The following is a 26,020-nucleotide window of genomic DNA, read 5'->3' on the forward strand; positions in this document are numbered from 1 at the left end:
TTTTGCATTATCTTGATGTACGATGTAATTGATGTTCGCCATTTAAACTGCATTCGAAAAAAAAACATGTGTTTTCCATATTTCATTTCGTTTCAATGCTATTATGTTGGTCATCATTTTTTTTAAATCTATTGTTAACAATACGAAATTTCTTGATATTGCACTTACAACGTCAATTTAAAGAAAATAGATGTATTTTCTTTAGCACTTAACACATCAATTAATTTTTTGGCACGAATATTTGTGTATTGAATTTATAATACGAATTAAAAAAAATACATTTGTACAAATTAAAAAAAATAATTTTTTTTACCATAATTCTTCCCTCAAACAAAGATTATTGTAATCTCCTTGTAGTCCTTCCAGCTTATTTCTTCTCATAAAAGAAGATTATCATAATCCTCATTTTTTTATAATCTTTTTCCCACTTATTTCTTTCCTTCCCCCAACCAGCTTCATAGGGTTAAAAATTTGATTCTCCTACTACTCATGCATTTTAATAATAGAATGAATTGCAAATATAACAAAACTAGATTGATAGTATCATTACAACAATTTTAAAAAAATTGTAAATATAACAAAATTAATTATAATTTGTGATAGTGTAAATATTGGTTTATTATTTAGGGATGATTATTGGAATAGACTATTTTGTCCATAGAAATGGTTATATTGGTAACACTTGATTATTATATCTATAGGCTACTTACCCATCGATAATTTATACAATAAAAAATTGACGTCAAACCTCCCCTTAATAATCTATACAATGAAATATTGAACTCCAAACCTCCCGGTTGATAATTTAATTTATACATTTAAATATTGAACTTCCAACTCGAGACTAAAAGAATATACTCTATGGTCATACCGTCTTTTTAGCTCTGTTCACACAGTAAAGAAAAAGCTCACCAGCTAGATTCACCTCGAATTTATTGTACAATACAGAGAGGAAGGAAATTCAGATTTGATTTTTGTTCCAATAATTGGGTATTGATGGTAACGCCGAAAATACACGCACCCTCAGCCTTAGGAGTTAGGAGTCAGCCAGCCGCCGCCATCTTTACTTGCGTGCACCAATGTAACTTCACACCGCCTTTTTCCTTTATTTATTTCCCTTGCCCATTTCTCTCCCTCTCTCTCAAAATGTCTGAATCTAACGTACCCCTTTTGGAATCAAAGCCTCAACTAATCGAGGAAGATGATGCTAATGGATCGTCCCTCTCCACAAGAATCTGGGTGGAGTCCAAGCAGCTCTGGCACATCGTTGGTCCTGCAATCTTCAGCCGTGTCGCCTCCTACTCCATGTTGGTCATTACCCAAGCCTTCGCTGGCCATTTAGGTGATCTTGAACTCGCCGCAATGTCCATCGCCAATAATGTCATCGTCGGCTTCGACTTTGGTCTCTTGGTAATTTCATCCAACACCTTTCTCCGCATTCCATGAAGTATTAGTTTTCTTTTTTCTCATGTATCTTTTCTTTTTTTGTTTCCAGTTGGGTATGGCCAGTGCTTTAGAGACGCTGTGTGGGCAAGCCTATGGAGCAAAGAAATTCCACATGTTGGGGATATACATGCAGCGGTCATGGATTGTTCTGTTCATTTGCTGTATTTTGACTCTCCCCATCTATTTGTTTTCAACACCATTTTTAAAGCTTCTGGGGCAGCCATCGGATTTGGCAGAGATGGCAGGGAAAGTGGCGGTGATGTTTTTGCCATTGCACTTTAGCTTTGCGATTCAGTTTCCATTACAGAGGTTCCTGCAGAGTCAGTTAAAGACGGCGGTGATAGCTTATGTTTCGTTAGTGGCGTTGGTGGTTCATATTTTGGTGAGCTGGTTGTTTGTGTATGGGCTTGAACTTGGGTTGGTTGGAACAGCCATTACGACTAATATATCGTGGTGGGTTTTGGTGTTGGGGCTTTCGTTTTACACCATATGTGGTGGGTGTCCTCGCACATGGAGTGGTTTCTCGGTTGAGGCTTTTTCTGGGCTTTGGGAGTTTGCCAAATTGTCTACTGCTTCTGGAGTCATGATATGGTTAATTTTCACTCTTCTTTTTTTTTTTAGTTGTTTCTGTTTCTGGATTTGTTTTTGGTTTTGATGTGAGTTATTGAAATGTTATGCAGTTTGGAGAATTGGTATTACAGAATATTAATAGTGATGACTGGGAATCTAGCCAATGCTAAACTTGCGGTGGACGCTTTGTCCGTATGGTAACCAATCTAACCCTTTTCTTTGTTATCCATCTTTTTTTTCTTTTTTTCTTTTTTTTTTTTACCAAAATACAAAGAAAGAAAAAGAGAGAGTTGTCAAAACCCTAAGAGTTCATAAAATATTTAGACTTGTCACAAAATCATATATAGTTGATTTTTATAGCAATAGTAGATAACAATTTTAGTCGGAGTAATAATAATAATAATAATAATAAAGTGTATAACATCAAAAAGGTTGCATAAAAGTTTGTCGTCGAGGGACTCTTTTTGTCTATAGCTAATGAACTTAACTTTTGTGAGTCTTATCAACATAGAAGTCTTTCGATAAATCCAACTCTTATGCTAATATTTTATTGATTGATTTTAATTTTTATTAGCAAGCTGGACTCATGTAAATCTCTATATTTTGAAAATGTTATCGTTCCATGTCAGTGAAAAAATAGATTTTTAATATCACTTTTGTACGATTAAAATTTATGTATACTTCCTATAAATGTTTTAAAAAAGATTAAAACAAAAAAATTGTCTTATTTATTTATTTTTAGTTTTTTTATTGGACTTTTGAAGATTTCGGGTGAATTTAACTCTTTAAAAAAAAAGGTGTAAGCTATTAATTAGAGAAAATGGACTTAATTTTGGGTTAGGTTTCATGTTGTATTATTATTCATTTCTAATGTTTGTAAAGTTTAAAATTGTTGTACCTGTCATATCGATAAATACACACATCTAAGAAGTCAAACATCAATAAATTCAAAGTTCCAAACAATCATAAAAGTTCAACATTCCAAACGTTAGTTATTCTTAAATATTCATGGAGCACAACTTTAATAATAAAGTAATAAAAAAGTTCTTAAACATAAGAGAAGCCAAATATAAACAACTTCTAAAATCAATTAAAGAATCCAAAGCATACAAATTTGTCATGAAAATTCAAAAAACATACCAAGTAAGTAGTTTAAATAAAATAAATGAATTGACAAAAATATAAGTATTCAACTAACGATGAAAATTGTCAACCCATAAATCATGTTTGTAATGTCGACAACCCATAAATCATGTTTGTAATGTGATAGAGGACTTGATACTATCTAAAAACACAAAACGAAATTATATAATGTCATATAATTATATATATATATATATATATATATATATATATATATATAAGAATACAATTTTCAATAAGAATAAAAGTTAGTGAAAAATATAAGGAAAAAGTTTTGAAACTCAAGGCAAAGTTTTCCAGAAATCACTTCGAGTTTTAAAACTCGGAGCCAAGTTCTTCCACGAGCGGGACAACTTTGTCCGAGTTTTAAAATCTAAATCCTCGCAATGTACCCTTCAATTCCTTCGATCCAAATGGTCCCTTAAGATATAAAAGGCGTGCAAATAAAAAACTTTGGTTCAAATATATAAGCATTGTAAGTATAAAGACCTGAAAATGGAAGTGAGAAGGCGCCAAAGATATTAAGACCTGAGAATGGTAGGGGAGAACTTAGAGGGAGACCGAGACTGACTGTGACCTATTAGTAATTACAAACTTTACTATTATTTATAAAAAGCGTGCGTGCCTGCGTTTAATTCAGGTTGGGTTGGGTTGAACCGAAATTTTCAACTCCCAGCCAGACCTACCCCAACCCATATTTGAAAATAGGTTGGGTAGTTTGGATTGTCGAGTTATTTAGGTTATTCTTAAACTCTTAAAATTAGGTTCCTAGGAAGTTTATGATATATGTGTAGTTTTTTTTTTTCAAAAACAGAAAAATTTGATTAAATACTTGCCCTGCATAGAAAAAAATCACTAAAAGATAAATATTTTTACACTTGATTTTCTATGATGTACAAAATTTTGTCAAACATTCTATTTTTGACAATTTTCCTATCAAATAAATCAAGAGTTTAATAGAAAAAAATGTAATGACTCATTTGTGATAGGATATAGGACAAATTTCAATTTAAACTCTTAAACATTAGGTTTTAGGGTTGTCAATTTACACGTTAATTAGATCGATATATATTGTATTAATTATATTATAAGCTTTGTAAGTTAGTATTATTTAATTTTAAGGTTTAAATTTATATCATTATTAATTTAGAATTTAAATTGACACAGCAGGTTAAAACTAAAAATATAAATTCATATTTGTGTTAAAATTTAAGATTTAACATTCATATGTTGTAGGGTTAGACGAAATGTGCATGAAATTAATTGAAGTATATGAATGGTTATACATCTTTTGATATGGTGGAAATTACAAAATTAAAAGTATAAAGATGTATTTAACCCTATATAAAAATGTGGTAAATAGATATGGGCATTAAACATGTTCAAATTTAGGCAATATATAATAAAAGCTGATAAATATGGGTAGTAACATATCAAATTTATGCCAAGAAAAGAAAAAAGAGAAAAGAGAAAAGAGATGATAGATGAGAGTTATAGGTTCCGAAATTGGTGTATGTATTTCTATTTGATGGTGAAGCTAATATTTATTATTAATATTATACAACAACTGGTGCGTTTGTGTTACAACAGTATGACCATCAACGGCTGGGAAATGATGATTCCATTGGCGTTTTTCGTCGGATCCGGGTATTCTTTTACGTATTTGTCTCTATGTTTACTCTTTTCACTTTGTGTCTCGTTATGTTTATTTGAAAATCATCGGTCACTTGTTTAGTTTATGCCTATGTCTGCCATCACATCACATCACATCACATGTGTCTAACATACTCATGATCTTCACCCCTATATCTACCCTCTCAAATCATCTTCATCTATATCTACTTTCTATAGTTATGGTTCATCTTTTTTTTTTTTTTTCTTTTTCCTTTCTCTCTTCTACAATGTAATCACCTTTTAATGTGTCATTACAATGGTTGGTCATAAACCAATTAATGCCCATAAATCTTAATCTATATGTAACTATATTTATTTGACATAAAATTCTAAAATCTAGAACAGAAATTTCTAGCTGCCAAAAAGACATATATTCAGACATCTCTAGATACATAGTGGACATGCATCTAACTAATACTATTAAATCCTAAGATGTCATATGTTTGTGAAAATCTTAAGATTTCGAGTCTAACTGCAAATCCTCATGGTCAAGAAAATTATGAATTATTTAGAAGTTGAAAATTTAGGATGAGAGCTTGAGGGTTTGTATGGTTCGCACAAGTGTTTGGATTGGAACTGAATTCTTCATTTTGCACACACCACGTCACATGGCTTCACACGTCTTTGCTCATTCATCCTTTATTTCATTTTATTATTATTATTATTATTATTATTATTATTATTATTATTATTATTATTATTTCTTGTGGATAAAGCGGCTCTTACGTGTTTCTCATTCAATCTTTACCATGCCAATTCCTCTCTTTTTATTTTCAAGAGGTATATATTTATTTATATAAAAAAAAATCTTAAATAATAAAAATATGAAATTGAATAGTAAAAAAGGGAATGGTCTTTAGACCTAATTATCTATTAATTTTTTGGTAGACATACACTTATAGATAACTCTATCATATGTTTTATTAAAAATTTAATATTTTTTAAGTTAGTTCATTTTGTTATTTTCTAAAGAGAAAAAAAAAATGGTATATTGACCTTCGACGTTGGTGATATTTTGGTTTTTGTTTTTCATTCTATAGATTTTATTTTTCTATTTGATACGGCAATCTACTATTTTTTTTTTCTCCTTTTAGTTTTCTAGAAGATTCCTTCCTATCATCCTATGTCTGTGTTATAATTGTATATATTTTAATTATAGTTACTTTAGTTGTTGGGTTCACATGTGAAATTGCATGAATTAACTTTCAGATCTCTTTCTAGCTTTTGGTTTTGTGTTTTGTCTTCAAACTTTAAATATCAAACTTAACCATTTCCATTAAACTTGTAATTCAAACCGTGTTTGTTAAAGTTGTACAATATTTATAATCGGTTTGTCATGTAGTATTATCTAGCTTTCTAAGCCATAGGAGCATTTATTTCATTAATAATGAATTGAAAGTGAGTATTCGCTATTGCCTAATTAGACTTCTAAAACATAATTGGGTTTTCAAGAAAGGTAGGAAACGGATGGCATTGTCTAACCTACGAAAGCAATGATGTAAATGAATGTCTGATTTAGAAAGAAAAGTTCTAATTTTATTCGAAAAATATGTGAAAACAGAACAAAGAAGATAAAATGGTGTACTATATATATAGGGTTACCATTTTCACACCTTCAATTACAAATAGTAATACTATGATTGAACTTGAAGTTATTATTCACCGAGGGTTAACTTGGTAGTTGTACTTTCACCCTCAAATTTTCAGTAATAACAATTAGTCTTCTAATTTTCTAAAGTGTTAAAATTAGACTCTTAAATTTACAATAATTGTAAAATTTTGACCCACAAATAAAAAAATTGAATTCTCAAATTTATATAATCAATAAAATTCTTGCCATTAGAGTTTGAGAGTTCATTTTTTTAAGTTTCGATAAGTTTGAGAAATCAATTTTTAAATTTAAAAGTTTAGGAGAATAATTTCGACTACCATTATGGTATGGTTTTTTTTTTTGCAATTTTCTCTTTTATTCTTTTTTATGATAGTTTATTTCTAGAAATGAAGAGTATTAGGAACCAAAAGAAACTATTCACTGGGAGGTGGTGTGGCACTCCGTGACTCAGGAGATCAGGGATTGGTAATCTTAGAATTCGTAACAAATCTCTATTGGTAAAAAGTGGCTTTGGCGCTTCCATCTTGAGCATGATGCTCTTTGGCATAGGATCTTTGTGAGCAAGCACGATTTTCATCCTTTCGAGTGGACTACAAGAGGGGTTAAAGGCACTTTCCGAAATCCTTGAAAGGATATTTCGTTATTGAGCTTCTTTTTTTTTTTTTTTGTTTGTTTCTTGTTTTATGGTAGATGGTAATGACATCTTTTTCTGGGAGGATAGATGAGCGGGGAGAGTTCTATTTGGTCTGTTTTTTCATATTTGTATCATCTTTCCGCATCCAAAAACCGTACAATCTTGGATCTTTTAATGAGTTTTACAAAGTTCTAGGTCTTTCTCTCTCGGGTTCTGCCATAACTTGACCACTAGGGAAATGATAAATGTAGCGTCTCTTCTTTGCTTAGTTGAGTGGTTCACTGACATTGGAGAGGGGATGAGAGAATGCTTGTGTTTGGATTCTTAATCATAGTCAGGAAAGGATCTCCCGATGCATAGAGGCCCGTCGGGAGAAACGCGTTGGGAGAGTATTTTTCAATGTAAACATGAAGCGGTGTCAAGAATTCATAACTCCCAACGCTGAGATGAAGCGCGTCGAGAGTATAAACTCCTTACGCGCTTTAATACGACATCGGAAATGTCTCTATCTCGACGTCAGTCCAAAAGTATCGGGAGATGATGTTTTTTTTCAATTATTATCTTCATTTTTTTGTAACATGTGATGCTTTTTTTAATTTCGATTCGATTTAAATTCAATAAAAATTTCAAATAAAATAATCACAAAATTAATAACTACATTGAAATACCAAAGTTTAATTTACAAAATTAGAACATATAAGTATTAATTTACAAAATTAGAACATATTTCGTAAAAAATTTTCTTACAATAATGTTTGTTTGAAACAAATACATAAAAAAGAAAAATACATCATCTTTCATTGCCAAACGTCATCTTCGAACACGTTCACACCTACAATCACATGAAAGTAAAATACATAATTTAAACTTCAAATAAATCAAAATGGATGCCAAAAACCAAAACTTTTTCACTAACAACAATCAAACTCAACTCCATGATCAACCTACTATTCCATAACAACCCATAGAACTCACTCCAACATCAACCTATCTTATAGGAACCCAATGTGATCCAACTACCCTAAACAACCCAACCTCTCAACTTTGACTCTTTCTATGTACAAATGTCACAATAGAATTACTAAACCTTGACTCCTTACACATAAACTCACTTCGGCGTGCCATCTAACGTAACAATTACATTGACACCTTTAAAGTGACGTTTAAGCCTCCCCCTCTCTCCCCCCTGCCAAATGCACTCCATGATCAAACTACAATCCAACCTCTCAACTTTCGCTCTTTCTATAAATGTAACAAACAATAGAGACTCAATATACAAACTCCTTACACATAAACTCACTTCAGCGTGCCACTTAATGTAACAGTTACCTTGAAAGTGGCATTTAAGCCCCTTCCCCTCAAACTCACTCCATCATCAAACTATACCCCATAACAACCCGACCTCTCAACTTTCACTCTTTCTACAATGTAACAACAATAGAGACTAAATATACGAACTCCTTATACATAAACAATCATTGGAATGCAAAAACTAGGTTTAACTTGCTACCATAATTAAAAGATAGCCAGAACCAATAGTCAGAATTCAAAAGCTAAGTTTAACTAAGTGCTACCATAACTACAGAATAGCCATAACAAATCATTTGAAATAAATTCATCTATCCTCAATAAAAAAAACAATTAGAAATTTTAAAAAACCTTAAGTTCAAGGTTCTTTCCATGCTTCTATCATTTCTTTAATCATTTTTTTCATTTCTTCCATTTGTCGAGCATACATCTCTGATGTTCTTCTTTATTCTTCAATCATATGTCTTTTCCTTTCTTTAAGTTCTTTAATATGGGATTGCGAGCTTTCAACAGTATTTCTTAGTTCCATCACCTCCTTATCGTGCATTTCTTGAGACACTGAACTTGATGAACTGATACCACCCCTCATTGACTTGGGTTTGGGGTTCTAACTAAGACCTTTTGAATAGCCTGAGTGTCTACCCAAAACTGTATCGCATATTTGTCCCCGAATAGTGGTTAGGAACCTTCTTGAGTGGGTGTGGATAGTAATTCCATCATTTAATTCTGCACACAAATAGGTTATGCACTCAGTTAAACAAGAAAATAAACCACAATACCTGATAACCTTACATGGGCATCCTCGGCTACTTGATTCACCAACTGGCCACTCTTATTGGCGTGCGTTTCTTTGAATAGCTCCACACGTCCCAAGGTTCACCTCGTTGTTCACTAAGCTCAGGTTATCGTTGTAAGAACGATTTGGACCTGCTACTGAGATTATATGGTTGTTTCCCTTTATTCGCCTTGTTGATCCTTGATTGCTAGGGGTGTAAATAAGTCGAGTTGAGCCGGGTTTGAGAAAATATATGGACCAACACAAAGTAATTGGGTTAGCAAATATTAAACCCTATCGATTTAATATGTAAGGGTCAATCCAATCCAACCCAACCCAAAAAATTCAGGTTGGACTGCTATTGATTGCTCTTTCCTAAGTACTAATAATGCAATTATGATACATTAAACGATGTAAATCACCTGAAATTGTAGACTTAGATAATGGTCGCAAAGGAAGTACCAATCTTTTAAATGATTCTTCAATCTAGTAGGTGGTTTGGCACATGCTTGCTTAGGGTTGCTACATTTCTTAAAATGTCTATGCAAGTCTCCTATTTGTTCTTTTAAAGATGTTAAGATTTGATGTTCAACGAATCTACTAAGTGCATGATCTGTGAAATCAAGCACGATGCTACAAAATAAAAAACATATGGATTAGGTTTCTATATATGTAGGTTAGGATGTAAAATAATAAACTTATCTGTAAGAAGTCCTTAACAATCTCAATATATTATGGTGGAACATCGCAAACTTAAGACACCAGACTGGAAATGTATCTCTCACGAAAACATTGATAGTGCTGCTAAACCGAACAGCGTGTGGAGAGATTGGCTTCTTCACTCCTTGTGTGATGGAGATTGGAATCTTTACATGTTTGTGGACAAATTTCTCCAACTCCATGTTTCGGGAGTGCTCATGTGTGCCTACGAGTGGGGTCATAACTATCTAAGGTAAAATAGTATTAGTACGAACTCATGTAAGCTTATAAAGTGTCATCCAAGTAAAAAGACTAACTTGAAGTGTCACCCACTGAGGACGATCCTGTGGGAGTGAATCAAATATGTTCAACTTCTGGAACAAATCAAACTTGTGGACACTGTTGGGGAATAATGCCATAGTACCTGTAGACACAAAAACCAAAATTAAACAGATGAACGCATTTTAAACTAAATCTAAACCTTCTTCTGTTTCTTCTTCATGTTCAATTGAAACTTGTAATTCATTAAGTAGATTCAACATTTCATTTTCTTCAAAAAGGTTGTTAATTTCTTCATTTACTCTTGCTAAACCTCTATGCAAGTTTACTAGCTCTCCATGATATACCTAATCTATATAGGAGGGGGATATTCTAACTGTTAATAGATGTCGCTCCACGCCTTCTAATGACTCCCAAATTGAGTTAACTTTGCAACCTCTAAGAATTGGGAAACCCTCTCTCTATACTCAACTGACATTTTATTTCTAAGTTTGATTCAATCCTTGTTCGTCGTTAAAGACCTAAAAGATAAATAGGTTTGATTAATGAAAGTTAGCAAACATGGAGTTGAGAGGATCTAAACTAGTATCTCTTGATATTTAATGAAATATTAGATATAAGGATGAACTTCGGAAGGGTATAGTTTAACAAGTTTCCCAAGATGAAAAACAAAAGGAAACTCAGGGCAAAGTTGCCTTGAGATGTAAAAAGAAGGATAAGGATTTTAGAAATCTGGCCAAAGTTTCCGTAAGATCACCACGAATTTTAAAACATGGGACAAAGTTCCTCCGAGATCGAGGCAACTTTGTCTCAAGTTTCAAAATCCTTATCCTTCTATTTTCATATCGAGGCAACTTTGCCCTAAGTTTTAAAATCCTTATCCTTCTGTTTTCATCTAAGGGCAACTTTGCTTCGAGTTTTAAAACATTTTTCTTCTATTTTTTTCATTCTGAGGCATCTCGGGGAAACTTTGTCCTGAGTTTTAAAATTTAAATCCTTTTGTTTTTCATCTCGGGGCAACTTTGCCCCTAGGTTTAAAATATTTTCCTTCTGTTTTCATTCCTTGGCATAATTTTTAGGCATTTCATCAAGCACCTCAACTGCAATTCGTTAATTCAAGATAGAAGAATAGGGAAAAGAGATTACAATTGCTAAAATGATGAATACAGGAAAAAAAACCCTAATGCCCCAAGCTCCAAGCCTATATAACTCAAGCTTATCAAGCAACTATAACTTGTTCTAAACAAAATGCGAAGCCTTAATATAACCAATTACAAAGCCCTAAATTCCGAAGTAGAAATTACGAGCAAAAGAAAACATTCATACCAAACATAAATTTCCAATTTCCGCAACAAAAAACACAAGACATTAGGCAATTTCGACTCCGTTTAGAAAATAACATTCTTGATTTTAGGGAACAAAGGGACTTTTAGGGAAAAATACAATCTAGCTTATTACATAGCGGAAGAGACAGAGTAAAGGATGGTGGCACCGAAAGAGAAAGGGGAGAGGACAACGACACCAGAAAAGGACAACGGTTTTCGAGGACTGCGGCACCAGAAACACAATCGAAGATGACAATTTTTGCTTTTCGTTTCTTGCACCAGATTTTTCCCAGTTTCTTAAACGGGGGGAAGCCAGATAGACTGGATTTAGGGTCGGTGCTCAGCCAGGGAAGAAACCCACTACGTGATGCGAAGTTTATAGCAAGTTGAACATGAAGCCTCAATTGAGGAGGATATGGAATTAGAATTCTCATAATAGGGGAGGCTTTACAAAGTTGCGAGACTTCCAAAGATGACGGGTGAGGTTTTAAAGGAAAACTTCTGACGCAGCCGAATCTGTGTTGGGAGAAATGGGAGAAATCTCGATGCTTTCAACAAAGTGTCGGAAAAAAGGGAAAACTCCTGATGCTTTGTTAGTTGAAACCGTCGAGAGTTCTCCCATATCTCCTTACGTGGATTTGGTCGTGTGAAGATATCGAGTATGCCTGAACACTCTGATTATAGCGTTGGGAGATTTCCTATCTCTCACGCTTGTTCTCTCGATCATGTAACTTGACATTGGGAGATCCAAAATTTCTTGTAGTACCGCTCCCCTTAAGGAGTTTGTCTTCGATGTGGGTTGGAGGATTAATAGTTCCTAAGAAAGTTAGGTTCTTTATTTAGAAAGTCTTACTTGGTTGGGTTAACACTGTTCATAGGTTTGTTTGGAGGAGGACTTCGCTTGTCAGGCCTTTTTGCTATTTGATGTGTCGAATGGTGGAGGAAGATCTTGATCATGGCCTATTTTAGGATATTTGTTAGTTTGGAGGGGCTATTTGGTGCTCTTTCCTTCGAGAGTTTGATCTTAGCTATGCCGACTGGAGGAATACGTGTTAGAGTGAAGATTGAGGAGTTCCTTTTCCATCTGCCTTTCATTTACAGGGGAGACTTTTTATGGTGTGTTGAGGTGTGTTCGATTATTTGGGATATTTAAGGTGAAAGGAATGATAAGGTCTTTAGGGGTAGAGAGAAGGGGCATAGTGAGATTTGGTCTTTAGTTAGATATCACATGTCTCTTTGGGCTTTGGTTTCAAAGGTCTTTTGTAACTATACTATCGGCCACATTGTACTTAGTTTGTCCCCCTTCCTTTAATGGGGAGGTTTTGTGGGTTGAATTTTTTTAGCCCTTCTATTCTTTCATTCTTTCTCAATGAAAGTCATTTTCATTAAAAAAAAAAAAACGTCTCAACACAATTTTGGGCTAATATATCAAAAAGTCATTCAAGCTAGTTAATGTTTAATTTGGTTACTCTCAATGGAGAGGAAGAGATCAAGTTACTCTTCTAATAGAGGTATGTTTGACATTAATCGAGTTTTGTTCAAAGAGAAGAGATTTTTTTTTTTTTAAATATCTAAAGTAATATTATCAAAATATTGATTTATGTATATTAGAAGGTGCAAATCAATTCATTTGCTTAAAATACTGTTGTTCTCAATGGTTAGCGTGAGAGTAGCAAATGAACTAGGAGCTGGAAATGGGAAAGGAGCAAAATTTGCGACAATGGTGGCGGTGGGGACATCAATCGTTATTGGGATATTTTTCTGGATGATTATTATAACATTTGACAGTCAGATCGCTTTGATATTTACTTCTAGTGAAGTAATTCTAAAAGAAGTCAAGACGTTGACTATGCTCCTCGCATTCACTATCTTACTTAACAGTGTTCAACTTGTTCTTTCAGGTATCATTTAATTTATATATACACTTGCTTTTTATTTCATTCTTTTAACTTTATTTCATTGTTACATTTTCTTCTATATTATTTTTGAAAGAACAAACTTGTATGACAATGCATTAATTTGAAATGAAAAAAAGTGAGTTAAATAATAAGAAAATAAAATAAAAAGAAATATATAGATAAAAGTATTTGGGAAGAGAGTAAAAAAAGTTCGGCCACAAAAAGGAAGATGGTGGCTATGTTGCTGTTGGAACCTCTGACCATTAATGAAAAGAAAAACAATAATAACTGGACTGTCAAATCGAAATTTGCAAAATAAAACTGGTTAAATGCTGAGTTGCAAAGCTCGTTCTTTTTAAGACGTTATTCGACTATGTGTTTATGACAGTTCTGAAAGACGTTACGTTGCTCCAGGATAAAACAACTAAAAGAAAAATATTCACGATGAATTCAACACATAAAATAATCGTCCAAAGAAAACATCATTTCAAAATAATTTTGATATTTGCTTGGTACGTAGAAAATATAAATTTGCAGTGAAGAAAAATAGAAGGCAAAGAAGGAGAAGATGAGTTTTTTGTGTGTTGGGAAGAGAAGCAAAGCCTTTGCGTAACACGAGGAAGAATGAGCGTTGAACACATGGCCTTTGTTGGTTATTAACAAAATAAGAAAATAATTAAAGTAATAATAAAAAAATTATTTTCTTCTTCTTGGCTTATCATATCAATAAGAAACCATACTCCCTTTGATATATCTTCTTAACCCTACCTCTCGAAACCCAAGCCCATTTGAGAGGTAATTTAAAGATACTTCCCTTCATCGAAGTAATCGATGTGGGACAAAAGAAGCACTTTTAACAATTTTGCTCAACAATCTCACTTCAAAATTTTAAAAAACATATACAAACATTTTTCGTCAAGCAATATCATTATGTAGTATTTTGCATAAGCAAATATACATATTATTTAAATGTTTCCTATCCCTCGACGCTGAATCTAAAAACATTGACAATTGGATCCCCAGTCTCGACGTTTGCTAATTGGCATCGAGGAAAGTGTGACGATTAAATAACATATTTGATGTTTCCCGGTGCCTTGTTCACAAGCATCGACATGGAAGCTTATCCTGACGTCTCTTAAAAGGCGTAGGGGAAAATCGAATATATATTTAATTGTCACATGTTCCTCGATGTTAATGTTACCGGCATCAAAACATACCTACCTTAGCCCGATGTCGTTTTCATAGAGTCGAAATATGCGAACTTCACTGACGTAGGGGATATGGCATCAAGGAAAACACTTGTCTTTCGATGTTGGTTTCAGCGACGTGGGTTTGTGCATCAGGAGAACCCAATTTCTTGTAGTGTGTGCCTTACGAATTGAATCTTTACGTCGTGTAGATGATTCAGAATATACTAGAGTAGTTTTTGGTTTTGAACTCTATCTCTAATAAAATCTCACATACAACATTTCTAGGTTGCAGTTGGAAAGCCCGTGCTCTAAGGCCTAACATGTGTATCTCAGTTTAGTGAATGTTGTAGAAATTTTGCCTAAAATTTCATAGGAGGTAGCTCTCACCTCCACATTCACATAGGTGAGTCTATCAAGAATACTAGTGTGGCTAGGTATTCCACTTAACATCAAGATGTCATCAAATTCACATAAATTAAAATGAATTAAATGAGGCTCGGATTCCTTAATTACAGATTTATGCAAATTTTTTGTTATTTTAGTCTACTACAAAATTTGTATTTCTTAAAATCATTCATGGATAACTTAAGAATCATTTCTGATCTACTCATGTTACTAATTATTTGTTTATTAATATGACAAAGTCTAGCATGTCAAACATTAATAAAACACAATAGATACACATAAGATTTGACTTTATTCATCTTGAGATTAACTTTGAACATGCCATTAGTGACGTAACCCTTTCCTACAAAAGCATTATTTTTTTCCTTGAAGTAAAAAGATTTGCCCCTATTGTTTAAGTAAAACCAACTTTGTTGAGGAGATAGTTCGAAACCAGTTTGTTCCTTATCTTTGGAGTCGGCAAGACTTCCTTTAGTGTGACGGTCTTCCCAGAGGTAAACTTCAACTCTATTTCCTTGCTGCCAGCAACCTTCGTCTAGTGGTGATCTTCCAATAGAATTTTTTATCCTTAATCTCATTATAAGTTATGTAAAGACTAATGTTGTGATAGGCATTACACATAGCTTTAGTATCTATCCACCACTCTTTGGAACCATTGATCATATTTACTTTTATAATCATGACAATTAACGGTTTTTCTAACAAGTTTGCCTTAACTAGCAAAACGTTCTTGTTCATATAGATCTTAGCCATATGTTCAAGTTTATTAGAATTATAACAAATGAACCATATCGTTTCTCTTGACATGTGTTTCTATTTCTTCTTATTTTTTTGGTTGTTGGATCCCCAGATTTGGCTTTCTTCTTATTTCTCTTTTGCTTCTGTTAAGGTTTCACAACAGTTAGGGGGGGCCTCCTTGGTACAAAATTTACCTGCCCCTCTGTCCTGTTTTCAGGCTTCATTCTCAATCCTTAGCCAGTTATCAAACTCTTCAAGAAAAATTCCTTGGTTTTGTGCATCAATGTATTTTTGAAATCATTTCACAAGGGGGAAACTTGTTAATAATAACGACGATTTGGAATCATTTGTCAAGGGACATATTTTCACTAATTTTTTTGTGGGCTATCCTTTGCAATTAATAGGATCAGACCTCCACTAATTTGTCATCCGTTATTTTGAACCTTAAATAATGGTTGACAACATATTTCTATAATCCAACCTCCTCGGGTTGTACTTTTTCGACATGGCACCTTAGACTAATTTCTCTAATTATACAACTCATTAGTCAGACCATTTAAGATAAAGCTTTTGCATAAAAAAATATTAATTTTCTTCCCAATTAGAAGTAGCCTTAGTTTGTTCCTCATTGATATTTTCTTTTGGAACAAGCATTTTTTCTAAGGTGCAAGCTATAACGCCTCATGGATCCACGACACTCCCATACATCCCGTGCGACAAGTACTTTCAGCATGTTTTGTCCTCACTCACATGCATTCTAGAAAAATTTTCCAAAAGGTCACCCAACATATAATTGTTCCGAGCTAAACACGCTTAATTTTGGAGTTCTTATAATCAAGTCACCAAAAAGGAAGGTGCACCTTGTTGGTATACGTAGTAACTTTTAATTCTTTTAACTCTTTCTTAATCTTACTTTTATGTCCTTAGGATCCCTTTAGATGTGATATCAGTTCATTCATGTTCCTCTCCTAAACTCAGAGCGTTACACATGCATCAACAATCTTTCTGACAACAAGGATGAGCAACATCTTTTGTTTCTATCGTTTGAAGTTTGCCCCCTCAAATATGAATGAATAGTTGAATTCAGAGGACATAATTTCATATAATGTTGATACCATCATAGCAGATTGAACATCTTAAAATTGTTGTTGCTAAAACCTTCTACCTTCAATGGAAGGAAGGAATAATAATAACTAGACCGTTAAATCACTACACCGAAAAGGGGATCTCTCGATGCACAAAATCGTTGGGTGATATATGCAAAATCGTCGGGAAAGGATCTCCTGACACATAAATGCCTGTTGGGATGAAAGTTAGGCGAAATGAGTTGGGAGAGGATCTCCCGACGCACAAAAGGAAGCGTAGGGAGATCCTGTATTTTTTATAAAAAAATACCTTCTATTATTAAACGGAAGGTATATTGACAATACAGATTGGGTAGCCATCCATTTCCTTATCGAAACCATCTCCATTGTCATCATCTTCATTATTTCGGTAACCATCCATTTCATCATCTTCTTCCTCTTTTGCAGCTTCTGTGTGCAGACGAGCATAAACATACAAGGATTCAGGCAAAAATCCAAACCATGCAGATGACACTAGCAGTAAGTAAACAATAAGAAAAATAAAACCATAATTTACCTTCTAAAATTAACTCGAATGCTACTTCTTTTAACCTGTTGAAGCATCTAGAACCAAAGATTGTATACATGCTTCTACTAGCAACACCTAGCTTTTGCAATATGTTGAGTGATAATGAGACTAGACGTCAGAAATTTGCAAAAGGAATTTTAAACAAAACCTTCAGAACAATTTACTCCATACCCAATAAAGAATATGAATAAAAATACCTAGTAAGAATTAAAAGAAAATCTACGATTGAAAACACCACAATATAACAGGCTTAGAAATTCAAACAATCCGACATTCAAATGTCATTTACTATTAAATTGATTACTAAAAGGATTGTATCTTTTATGCTAAAGTGACCTCCACAAGGATCGTAAAATTCCCCAAATGTACGTAGATCTTTAAGTACGCTTTTAATGAACATATTCTAAGAGCATGAAATACCATCCCAACCTTCAAAAGTTGAACCACTAGGAAGAGATACAATATTAAACAATCGAGGAAATGAATCCTTTAGAGATGAACCAACAACCCATATTTCTAACCAAAACCATACTTTAAGCATTAACTCACTCATGAACTAGCTAGAAGGCAATGGACATAAGCAAATAAAACCAATAAATAAAAGCAATCCCTAGTTCTAAATTCAAATAGATAGAACTAGTAGAGATGCTTGTATTAAAAAAAAAAAAAAAACTCTTTTGCTTATCAATCCATAATTCTAGATTTCTACAAATCTTCATAGGATAACATATTTTTTAAAAAAATATACTCCCTACGTTAATTTGTGGCACAAACCTTCAATCATTGTTTATCATTCACATAGCATCAAATAACCTTAAACAAAGTTCTGCCTACAACATTGCATCAAATATTCCACAAATCTTTATAGGAAAGGGCAAAGTAAAAAAAACGAGAGTGGGCAAAGTAAAAAAAACGAGAGTAAAAAGCCTCACCAAAACCCCACATCAATCTCACTAAAACATTCAACAAAACTCAAAAACTCCGCTAACCAACCTAAAAAATTCAAACCTAGAAGAGCGATCAAAATTAAACTCACCATCGTTGCCAAGAACATGAGGAGCGATCACAACCCATTCCAAACTTTTAAATATAACAAAAACAGAAATCAAGAAGAAATATTGGGAGAGGTAAGAACAAAAAAAGAAACTCACTGGTAGAAAAAGAAATTAAGAACAAATTCAAAGGAGTTTATATTTAGGGTTTTAAACTTTGAATTATCTCCAACTAAGAGGTCGTGACAGAGACGAAGATGGAGGGAGTGGCGGTGGCGGACATAGCGACCACTGATGACGATGATGCACCGACACTAACAACGACGGTGGTGCCGACCTTGACAGCGGAGGAGCAACCCTCACGCACTCCGTTTCTACCCATCCTTTCCCCTTCTTCGCAGATCTATGAAGGGGGGGATCTTTTAAAGCCTAACTCTTGACGCTTTACTTAAAGCGTCGGGATATATTGAGGAATTCTCGACGCTTTAAGTAAAACGTTGGAAATTTTGCCTCTCTTGACACTAAACCACAAATTGTGCATCGGGTGAGGGCCTAACTCATGATGCCATATCTCCGGATGATTTCTTACAGTGAATTTGAAATTTGTAAAATTGAAAGTTGATAAATTTGGAGAGAAGAAAAGATAAGGCAGAGAAAGAGAAGTATGGGAGAAGAAGAATTTGTTGTGTGTTGAGAAGAGAAGCAAAGAGAGGCTTTTATAGGCCTTGAGGCAAGACCGTTGAGAACGAAGCATACGGTTATCTGCGGATGCATAATGCGAGGAAGAAGGGGAGATGAACTTGTGGCCTCTGTTGGCTTGTTAATACCCTATTGGTTTGTCTTCTCACCGCTACTCGTTTGAGAGGTGAGAGATTTCCCTTCACCAAAAGAACACTGATGTGGGAGAATTAGTTAGAAGCTTTTAACAATTTTCATCAACACTCTAGAAAAAGGACGGAAATTTTAACCTTATTGTTTCTTCATCACTAATAATAATAATAATAATAATAATAAACAATAATTTAGATTTCTGAAACGAAAGTGGAAAATTTCAAAATCAAATAACAATTTAATAATTTTATAAACAAAAAAAAAAAATCAATTATGAAAATGTGGTCCATGATAGACTGTTTGGTGGATATAAATAGTAGTGAATATTTTTATGGTTATTTAGAATTTTATTTTTTAAAGTAGAATTATACGTAAAATTGTGGGTTAAAATTAAAATGAGCAGGGGTGGCAGTTGGTTCTGGGTGGCAATCATATGTTGCGTACGTGAATTTAGGATGTTATTACCTAATTGGACTGCCTCTTGGGTCTCTCATGGGTTGGGGCTTTAACCTTGGAGTGAAGGTATTCTTCTTATTTTCCCATTACTTTCGTTTCTTATTTATTCAAATTTGTTATATTCTATAAGATTTTATTTATGTTAACTAATAATGATATTCTTTTAACGAAATTTGATTAGGGCATATGGGCTGGAATGATATTTGGTGGAACAGCCATTCAAACATTGATATTATGCCTCATGACTATTCGATGTGATTGGAATAAAGAGGTTAGCTTTGAAAGTGTATACACACACATATATATATATATGACAATAAAAAAAGATAAAAGATGAAAAAAAACTAGTTAACATACCATTTTAACTTAATTTAGTTTCTTAATTTATAAAACTATCCGAGGTAAATTTAATCCGTTCTTTTTTTTTGTAAGATGTTCAATAAATTTACTGAACTTTTAAAATTAATTTATAGGTTTAATATAAAATAGAAATTTATGTTTAAAGTGGAATTCTAAGTTTTAAATTTAGTGTCAAGGAGAAATATTTGTATATTATCGAAGATTTATTAGACATACCGTAGGAATATTGGAAGGATATATTGTATCAAATACAAAAATTAAAGCACAGATATTTATTGGACAATTCTTAAAGTTGGAGGACCTATGAATTAAATAGACAACATAAAGGTTAACGAACTGTTATGATTCTATTGATTTGCAGGCAGAGAGAGCAAGTTTGTACATTAAAAAGTGGGAAGAAGAAACTCCAGAGCATTGACATATATCTTTCTTCTAATACTCTCCTTTTGTTGCTCTAATTAAGTACAAATTAAAGCAATCCTACATTTCTCTATCTAATGCTTCCCAAATTAATGAACTTTTGGTAGAGTATCTCTTAAAAGAGTAAAGTTGTAAAGTCTTACGATATAAATTATTAATTAATGGGGTATTTTAAAAAATATAACGAAACCACAAAATATATTTATGTTGTATAGAACAATTCTGAAAACGAAAAAAATTCACAAGCCCATGATGAAAAATATAAAAATGTACTGTTAACCACATCGTCAACAATGCGCGTAATATAGGTACACGGTCGTTTACATTTAATCGTTTAAATTTGGCTATCCAAATCTAAGCGATTTTTCTTTCAATGTTATACACGATATTTTAATTTGGTTACACGATCGTTTAGATTTGATCGTTTGGATTTGGGTAACCAAATCTAAACGATTTTTTTTTCATGATTCTTTAGTACACAATCATTTAGATTTGACTAAACAATTTGTTACATCATCGTTATTTGGTTACACGATCATTTGTTGTTTTAATTGTTTAGATTTGGGCTACGATTTTTTTTCAATATTTTTTTTCACACCATCGTTTAGATTTAGCTACATGATCCCTAAGTTTTTTGTACACGACCAAATCTAAACAATTTTTTAAAGATTTTTTTGGTAGGCGATTATTGAGATTTGACTATTTTTACGTTTTTTTTTTTCAAGATCTTTTATATTTACTGCACGATCTTGAACAACTAAATAACAGTTTGGAAAAAAAATAAGAAAAATAGATTTTTTATATTTGATACATGATCTTAAATCAAATAACAGATTGAAAAAAAGAAAAAGAGGCGGAAGTGAAGAAAGACGATGAAAAGAAAAACAAATCACACAGGAAGAGGAGAAGAAAAACGATAAAATGGAATGACAAACTTAGAATATTTAAAAAAGAATGGTCAACTTCATGAGCTTTTTCATTTTGTTACACGTGTCATAAATATTTTCCCGTTTGATATATTTATGAAATTTTTCCTTAAGAAAACATAGAATTGATATATTTTTGTTTAATATAAGATAACAAAATATATCAATTATGTATTTTATTAAGGGACCACTACTACAAATTTGACCTTTTCTTTATATGCAAATCATGTCAAAAATTATCTACACTGGTGGTCATTGCCCATGAAGTAAGCAGATACCAAGAAAGCCTGTCCATCCAGAAAACTGGTCACATATGTCATAAAAAAACCATTTCTAGATGGTATGGGCCATCAAGAAAGGGAAATTTGATGTTTTTTGTCCATCAAGTACAATGAAAAGCTCATCAAGAAAACAGATTTCTTGGTTGCAAAACAAAAGCATCAAAAACTCTTTTTTGATGATTTTGACCATCAAGAAAGGAGACTAACATTTTTTGCCCGTCAAGAATATGGAAAAGTGCATCAAGATAACCATTTTCATTGACATGTTTTGCTCATCAAGTATTATCCTTATATTAATTAACAGTTTTGTACCGTCAACTAAACTCTTTTGTTGATGTTTTTAAACCATCAACTATAACAATTTAAAAATTAAAAAAAAAAAAGTATGTATGGATCATTATGACCCTCTCATATATGCAACCTCATCTAATCAAACGTTAAATTACATAAATTTCAAATATGAAAAATCCACATACATACAACTATACAACAACTTTTGCAAAATACCAACAATCACAAATATTATAATATTTAACAAAATAAAAAATGTATCAACAACTTGGTACAAAATTTGTTCAACATCATTAATAAAATAAAAATAATAAACTTGTAACCAAAATTACTTAAACATCAACAAGTCTTCAAAGTTGAAACTCATTTGAACTAGCCGCCATATATCTTGATGATTGTTTCTTTGTCCCTATTAACAAATGAATAAAACAAAATGTTATTATCACAATATAAATATAAAAACTAACAATATCACTTTAATTAAATTTGATAGCCAATTTAGTTGAGGAAAGAAAGGTTATACATAAGTGCGATAGTAGGAAGTCTCAATTTACCTTTAAGGCACACTTACAACTCAAACTAAAAGAGAAAAGGAAGATATTGCCCTCTTATGTATAATAACAATATATTATACTTATATAACATTATCAAGGAAAAAGAAAAAATGAAGATAAAAGGATTGTAGCATAATACTATAATTCAATTACATGTTATGCTTTATCTAGTCCTTTGTGAGAATAGTTTTGAAGAAGTGGTAAAAATCCATAAGAAACAAAAAAAAAAAAAAAAAAAAACAAGAATCCACTATTCAAATAAAAAATACCATTAAAAAAATGGTATGAAACTAAAGGAGTTGCTTGAATAAAAAAATTGTAGAAACGCGATCAGTTGACGAAGATCAAAGAAGAAAGTAAATTCTAATTGTAGATCATCACAACCTAAATACATATTGTATCAACAATAAAAAAAAAAAAAAAAAAAGAGAGAGAGATTAGAAACTCTAATAAAAACACTAAGAATCAAGATCACTATCATTAAGAAACATAAATTGAATCAAGAAAATAAAATTAACAATAGAAAGTTATAAACTTATACGAAAGTATCAAGAACCTAGAGATGAAAATATTTTAGTATTGAGAGAAATCGAATGCATGGAAAAAGGTAGGAAGAGAGAAAATTAAAACCACTAAGAAGATAGTGAGATACAAAATGTTAGGTCTAAAAATAGAATGGATATTGCACTAAAATATAGGCTTGAAAATAAGCGGTGGGGAGTTACATTTACCATTTACTTATTTTGTTAAAATATATATATGAAAATTTCAAATTTACCTATTTTGTTAAAATATACATATGAAAAATTCAAAATTCGAAGATAACCCTTCTTTTCTAACTAAAATGGTAAATGTTTTTTAGATTGAAAAAATGATTTTACTTTAATCAATATAATATCAATTTTTTTACTAAAAAAATAAAGTTACAAAGTATAAATTAAAATATACTCAACACAAAAGAAATTGTTGCAACTAGTGGGTGGTATATATGATATAACATTTTTTAAAACGTTATATTACTAAATAGAGGTATTTTTATTTATTTATTTGAGACATTTTTAAACGTTATAAGTAATTGTTGCAATCAACTCTAGGGCAACCATTGTTAAAATTGTTGCAACTTAAAATGTTAAACTTCGAACAAATATTGAGATATCGCCAGCAAACTTGACTTTTTTTGAAAAAACAAAATTGAAAAACATTAGGAATAGCCACCTACCTCATGTTTAATTTTTTTTTGTGTTTTTAATTATTATTATTATTATTGATTTATTTATTATATTTTATATTAAAATGTGAGGGATTGGTTTCCGTCATAATTTTTTTTCACCAAACAATTAAAAAAATTGAAGCGGGTCAAAATTTTCCAACTCCATTAAGAAAAGGAAATTTTCACAAACAAAAACTTTTATAGAAAAATGCCATTAATAAAATAAAAAAATATAGGCAAAAAGTAAGTGAAACAATTAATATAAATATAAATGTTAATTTTATATTTTCCTTGATGATTGTTGCCCATAAAGAAATGTTTTCCTTGATAGTCGTGGTCCATCGAGAAAAACAATTTGAAGAATAAATTGCTTATTTCCTCAATGGTTCATGTCCATCAAGAAAGGTTTTCCTCGATTGTCGTTGTCCATCAAGGAAACCAAAGAAATTCATTATTCCTTTACCTATCAAAGGAAACAAAATTGTTTTTCCATAATTTCATGATGGGTAATGCCTCTCAAATAATATGATAACTTTTATATGTATTGTCCATCAAGCAATGCTTTTCTTGATGGTTTTTTACCGTTAACAGAATCGCAACCCAAAAACTCACGTATTGTACCATTTTTGCACGTCTCCATAAAATAAGAGATTTTTTATTGACGATCAAGACCGTCAAGATAACCATTGCATCAAGAAAAATATTTTTTCTTGATGGTCTTTTACCATGACTATCAGGAAATCAAAATTTATGTGCGTTAAAAAAAGCTAAATTTGCAGTATTGGACGTTTGCAAAAATAGAAAAACAATTTATGATAATAGAGTCCATGTCACTACATTTTTTAGATTGCAAAAATAACAAATTTAAAAGCAAATAGCCCTCTGATAGCATTTTGATTGCCCTCTTATAGTCATCTGATATATGTAATTACTTGTTATATTTATCATATTTGCAATATGTAAAGAAGAGGTGCTATGAACTGCTTTTTTCTAATTTTTTTTTTTGTCATCTAATGCTATTTCCCTTTTATTAACTACTTACATCGGATACAATTCATATTTTAATTAAACTTATGTACTTTTCAACCATATCCAAATTTTTATATAATCAAGTTTAATTTAAATGTAATTATATTTAAACAAACTCTAAATATAATTAATTTATAGTTTGTTTATATATAAGAGAATAAAAATATATCAATTTTGTGTTTTTTAACTAATAAAGTTCAAAATTCCGTTCTTAAACTTTATAGATATATTCTTAATTAAATTTTATTATATAAATTTAATTTTGAATATGATTCAAAATTAATTTATGAGAAAATAAAATATTTGAATGAATTTCAAATATTAATTTAACGTGAATTAGATTTATTTTAAAACTATAAGTTCAAATTTAATGCGTATGTGATACACACTAAAACTATATTTTATGACTGACATTTATATATCAATATGATTCAAATATGGAATAAATTAAATATAAGATACTTAATTTAGTAAAGATAAGATACTCAATTTAGTAATTAATTAATTAAAAATTTAATTAATTATTTAGTTTAATGCTATTAATTCAATTAACAATAAGATAAATGGAAGGTATCATTTAGATATAATTTAAATTAAATGTTAATTAAAGGGAAATTTTCATAGATATAACAAAATTGGAAAATATTTACGACCTGTATAACAAGCTTATTAAGGGTGATTATTTTTTCAGAATTCTATATTTGCCCTTACTGTTTTGTAAGGAATTTTCAATTTTGATACTTCTTCTTCTTCCCGATTTTTTAACTTTGTTTCTGAGTTATTCATGTCATCTTTTATATATCTTTTATATATATTTCATCTTGATCATTTTTTCTCTTATTCATCATCTTTGACAACAATGTTTCTGTTCTTCATCATCTTTGACAATTAAGGTCGTTTATATTACTATGTCAATATCGTCTCAGTGGTCTTGGTTTCGGTGAGTATTCTAAATATCGTTTTTGTGTGAACTGTTTAGTTGATTGTAAAATTTCCTTTAGAATTCTATCTTTCCATATGAAGAAGGAATCTTTAGAAGATGTAGGTATTATTCTAAGACATTATGTATTTCATTATGAAGCACGTTAGTTTTGAATATTTTCACGATCGTTTACATTGAACTAACAATTTTATATTTCATTATGAAGATCGTTTTTGAAAACATAAAATAATAAGTAGGGAATATCAAGAGAATTTGTAACAAGAATCAAAACAAGTAGTTTTTTACATGCAAATTTAATTCCAAACAAAAAAGTATAAATAAATGAAAGAAACTCTCAAACAAATTGAATACTCATTGCCTTCTTACGTCTGTCGCGAC

At 31.6% G+C, this 26,020-nt stretch overlaps 1 protein-coding gene and 1 long non-coding RNA gene across 3 annotated transcripts; one reads left to right on the forward strand and one right to left on the reverse strand.

Annotated features, from left to right (window-relative positions):
* The first annotated feature begins 977 nt into the window (after positions 1 to 977).
* On the forward strand, positions 978 to 20,521 carry LOC103495737 (protein DETOXIFICATION 27-like). 2 transcript variants are annotated; one of them, XR_007822547.1, is made up of 8 exons: positions 978 to 1,410; positions 1,496 to 2,037; positions 2,127 to 2,213; positions 4,750 to 4,806; positions 13,128 to 13,366; positions 17,229 to 17,300; positions 19,576 to 19,694; positions 19,810 to 19,840. XR_007822547.1 is itself a non-coding variant. In XM_017046295.2 (8 exons), the coding sequence occupies exons 1-8, from the start codon at positions 997 to 999 to the stop codon at positions 20,404 to 20,406; spliced, it is 1,605 nt and encodes a 534-aa protein (XP_016901784.2). In that variant the 5' UTR covers positions 978 to 996; the 3' UTR covers positions 20,407 to 20,521. The 2 variants fall into 2 exon arrangements, 1 of the variants encoding a protein (XP_016901784.2); XM_017046295.2 differs by lacking the exon at positions 17,229 to 17,300 and adding an exon at positions 20,350 to 20,521 and having other exon boundaries at positions 19,810 to 19,899.
* On the reverse strand, positions 16,763 to 19,568 carry LOC127150319 (uncharacterized). The gene is made up of 2 exons (XR_007822548.1): positions 17,338 to 19,568; positions 16,763 to 17,231 (listed from the first exon to the last, which is right to left on the reverse strand). It is a non-coding gene; the product is annotated as an uncharacterized LOC127150319 (long non-coding RNA).
* Positions 20,522 to 26,020: the final 5,499 nt, after the last annotated feature.

This window comes from Cucumis melo, chromosome 7 (assembly GCF_025177605.1).
Source record: "Cucumis melo cultivar AY chromosome 7, USDA_Cmelo_AY_1.0, whole genome shotgun sequence".
Classification (NCBI taxonomy): Eukaryota; Viridiplantae; Streptophyta; class Magnoliopsida; order Cucurbitales; family Cucurbitaceae; genus Cucumis; species Cucumis melo.

Coding starts and splice junctions, on each gene's coding strand:
- LOC103495737 (XM_017046295.2), top strand. CDS start 997: ATGGTAACGCCGAAAATACACGCACCCTCAGCCTTAGGAGTTAGGAGT. Junction 2,214..4,749: donor GTGGACGCTTTGTCCGTATG/GTAACCAATCTA, acceptor GTGTTACAACAG/TATGACCATCAACGGCTGGG. Junction 13,367..19,575: donor TGTTCAACTTGTTCTTTCAG/GTATCATTTAAT, acceptor TAAAATGAGCAG/GGGTGGCAGTTGGTTCTGGG.